This window comes from Aquarana catesbeiana, linkage group LG01 (assembly GCF_042186555.1).
Source record: "Aquarana catesbeiana isolate 2022-GZ linkage group LG01, ASM4218655v1, whole genome shotgun sequence".
In the NCBI taxonomy this organism is placed as follows: Eukaryota; Metazoa; Chordata; class Amphibia; order Anura; family Ranidae; genus Aquarana; species Aquarana catesbeiana.
Window position 1 is genome coordinate 71,633,736 of NC_133324.1, and position 3,453 is coordinate 71,637,188.

The window sequence follows — 3,453 nt, forward strand, 5'->3', positions numbered from 1 at the left end:
AACATCTTCTACACAACAGCAGAACTTTTAATATTACTTCTTAAAAGGTGCGGCCTCAGATCTGCACAGACAGTTAATATATACACCAAGAGATATATGTTAAAATACACTGATTTCTTAGATGGCTGTTATAGGTCTCACCCACGGCAGGCGGTGCCCATCGGCTGACTTCCAGCAGTGGTGTGGCACATCTTTGCAGCTTCACCCACAATGACATGTCTAACCTATGACAAGTATCTCTGCTGGGAGACAGCCAATGACATCTCTGCATCCAGGATAAAAGCCTTGGCTTTGGCAGGTCCATTAAAAGACTGATAATTCACACAGAAAATAAATATTTTATATTAGTTTTTTTTCTAGGGCGATACAGTGAGGTTCTCAAATTCCATACACATCCGACTGTTACATGAACTGGACCCCCATCAAATTCTTCAGACGCAAAGTCATTTGGCAAAAGTAGTCTTATTTATTTACAAATGCGCATAGCCAGGTCCAAATAAAAATCACTGTTAGGAAACTCAGATTAACAAAATGCAATGATTTATTGGGATTTATCTGAAGGAAACATTAACTCTCGAACAAATCACACTTTTGACAATCCAGCATTCTCCGATGGTGATCTTGGTGTGCTCAATGGCTTTCTCCTTTCTTTCCTACAACCTGTATAAGAGAAGAAAGGGAAATTACTAACACTGAAATACTGAACTGTAAAACTATGGAAGGAGGTCACTGTATGGGATGAAGCTTCGGTTTCTCAAAAAAGAAAAAAGCAGTTCTAGAATTACAGCATGGAAAAAGAATGTTCATAACATTAAAGGCCAAACACAAATAAATGCACCCATATAAATGAACCCCTTCACGCTGTCGGACAGTACGCAGATATGCGGCCTCACCGGACTGGGCTTTTTTTCCCCCCCGTGGGGCAGCATATCTGTCTTTGTGCTGGGAGAGCGCCGCACTCCCAGAACAAAGACCAGGGTCTCAGTGGAAGCCACAGGTCCCCGTACAAAATTCCAGGTTACCTGATCGCTGTGATAACCTCCGATTGGCTATCACAGTGATCAGTAACTGAAGCCTGCCCCTGTGGTTTCTCTTTCTCTGTGAATGGAGAGGAAAGATATATTGCATCTCTCTCTCCTTGCAGAGAGAAAGACAATAATAAAAATAAATAAAAAATGGCTAGTTCAAGGTTTGATCTAAGTCAGTGCCAGGGTTAGTGTTTGGGTCAAAGGTCATGGTCAGTATATTTTGGTCAGGTTTTTTTTTTTTTTTTTAAGTATTTTATTAAATTAGTATCAGTGCCAGTTAGCGTCAAAATGCAAAATGTGCACTATTGTTTTTGGGCTACATACAAATATGTGATATTGCTACAATCATCCAAAGCAGGGGAATATATTTTGGGTTGTTCTTTGGTGGAAGGTTATGGTAGTAGCAAGAAACTTACAGCTAAATTTAATTTTATTTTTTGGGCCTTTTCCTTTGAATAATAAAACAAAATCAGGAGATATCCATTACCATTTACCAACAAACAAAAGCCCAATTTGTCCTGAAAAAAACACGTGTATAAGCCACCTGGATGCACAAAGTAATTGTGATGATATATACAGTTTTACTAACACATGTAAAAATTGCAAAATTGTGCTTGGGCATTAACATTTGTTTTACCCTTTAGGCGTGAAAATGTTAAAGTGATACTAAAGGCTTAGTTTTTTTGTTGTTGTTTTTTTTTAAATACAAACATGTTATACGTACCTGCTCTGTGGATCTTCCCATTCTCTTTGCTCCTCCCCCCCCCCCCCCTGCTGAGGGCCCCCCATAGCAAGCCACTTGCATCAAGATAAAAAAAAAAAAAGCTTGTCTTTTGAGAATCACTTTAATAAAATAAAATGTGCAATAATTGATGTTTTCCAGTCTCCCATGCAAAAACAAATCAGTAGATCACAGGTGCAATGTTCTGGCTTCTGCACACTCTTTATGCAGCCATCTGTAAGGGTGGGGGCTGCAGACTTTAACCACGCTTCTTGTTACACACCAAGTATGGGTGTAGCTCAGAAAGGTGGAGTTAGCCTATAAGGGCTTGTTCATATCATTTGTGTTGATCTGAGATGACAACGGTTTTCTATGTGCCCTGTTTACAGCATAAAGGTAACTTTGGTGTAGGTTGCATTAAAATTCAGCATGTCTTGAGGATAACTGCACTTTTTAAAACACATTCGCTCTTTTAACTCTGTATATTTATCGCAAAACCCACCTACATTCACTTTCCAATGCTCTCCCACTGCTCAGTTGTGCAATCAGAGCGGATGCAAAATACCCTGTGCTTTGGGAATATGTGACCTCCTAGGCTTAGCTCTAGGGGCCAATTGCCAAGCTGAAACTGACATATGAGGACTACGACATCAGCCCTGTGTAAGCTTCAACACAATCCAACATGGAGCTTACAGAGGGGACCCTCAGAGCAAAGAAGAGCCAGGAAAAATAGGATTCTAGAAGTGGACTTTAATGCCCAAGCTCAGTAAAGCAAAAAAAAAAAAAAAAAAAAAACAACTTGTTGTTGGTTGAATGACTAAGACAACACACTGTGCCTCTTCATACGAAGTTGTTTGGTATCCGAGAATTTGAAAATAAGGGAATGTGTTTTGATAGGCCCAAGCACTATTAAAATGATGTGGAGTGACGTCTCGTTTCCCTCTGTGCTCCGAAACCAAGCAAGTGGCAGAGGGAGTGCTGAAGTGGCAAAAATAAAGTGGCTGACATGTATGCATTCCTTAAAAACTGGACTTCAGGCACAAATAAGAGACAAAAATCAATTCATCAAAAAAAAAAAAAAAAAAAAAAAAAAAAAGAGAAGTTTACCCTTGCAGTGGGGCAGGTTAAATTTGTTTTTGTCTAGGGGGATTGGGGAACGAAGATCTACTTTCCCAATCCTCCGATCCTGCCCACAAGACCAGTCCTGTGGCTCCTGCTCCCCCACCCACTTGGTCTAATGTTCATGAGGAAGTCTATAGCCTCTCTGGATGTGAGGACATAAGGAACAGTCCACCGATAGATCGCGAGAAAGCGCTGTTTGCCAGTGGAGTGGAAGATCGGGTATACAGCTTTCTCCCCTCCCCTGGATAAAACGAGCAGTTGACCTTTGCAGTGAGGCTGTGACTAGGATTTTTTTTTTAAAATAAAAAGTAGAACTCATGAAAATGTGGTGGCAAGGATTATAGATATAGGAGAAGAGCAGAGGTATGCCCTCATCAGTCAGAAAGCCAAAGCCTTTGTCAGGTCAAACATCTTCCAGATATGCATCTTGACTGTCTATCAATTTGCCTAAAATTCAGCTTTAAAATGGGAACTAAAAAGTTAAAATGTTTTTTGTTTGGTTTACCCTCTCTAGTTGTCTGGGTCCTGAGGAAGCCAACTTTTGGCAAAAAGTGTTGACCTTACAGGCACTAGGAAAGCCTT

At 40.3% G+C, this 3,453-nt stretch overlaps 1 protein-coding gene across 1 annotated transcript in view; it reads right to left on the reverse strand.

Annotated features, from left to right (window-relative positions):
* Positions 1–443: 443 nt before the first annotated feature.
* The window catches only part of TXNL1 (thioredoxin like 1), a 39,952-nt gene continuing 36,942 nt past the window's right edge, over positions 444–3,453 (reverse strand). The window contains exon 8 of the mRNA XM_073620203.1: positions 444–660. Within this exon, the coding sequence (XP_073476304.1) occupies positions 631–660 (30 nt within the window). The 3' untranslated portion in view covers positions 444–630. The remainder of the gene's footprint in view (positions 661–3,453) is intronic.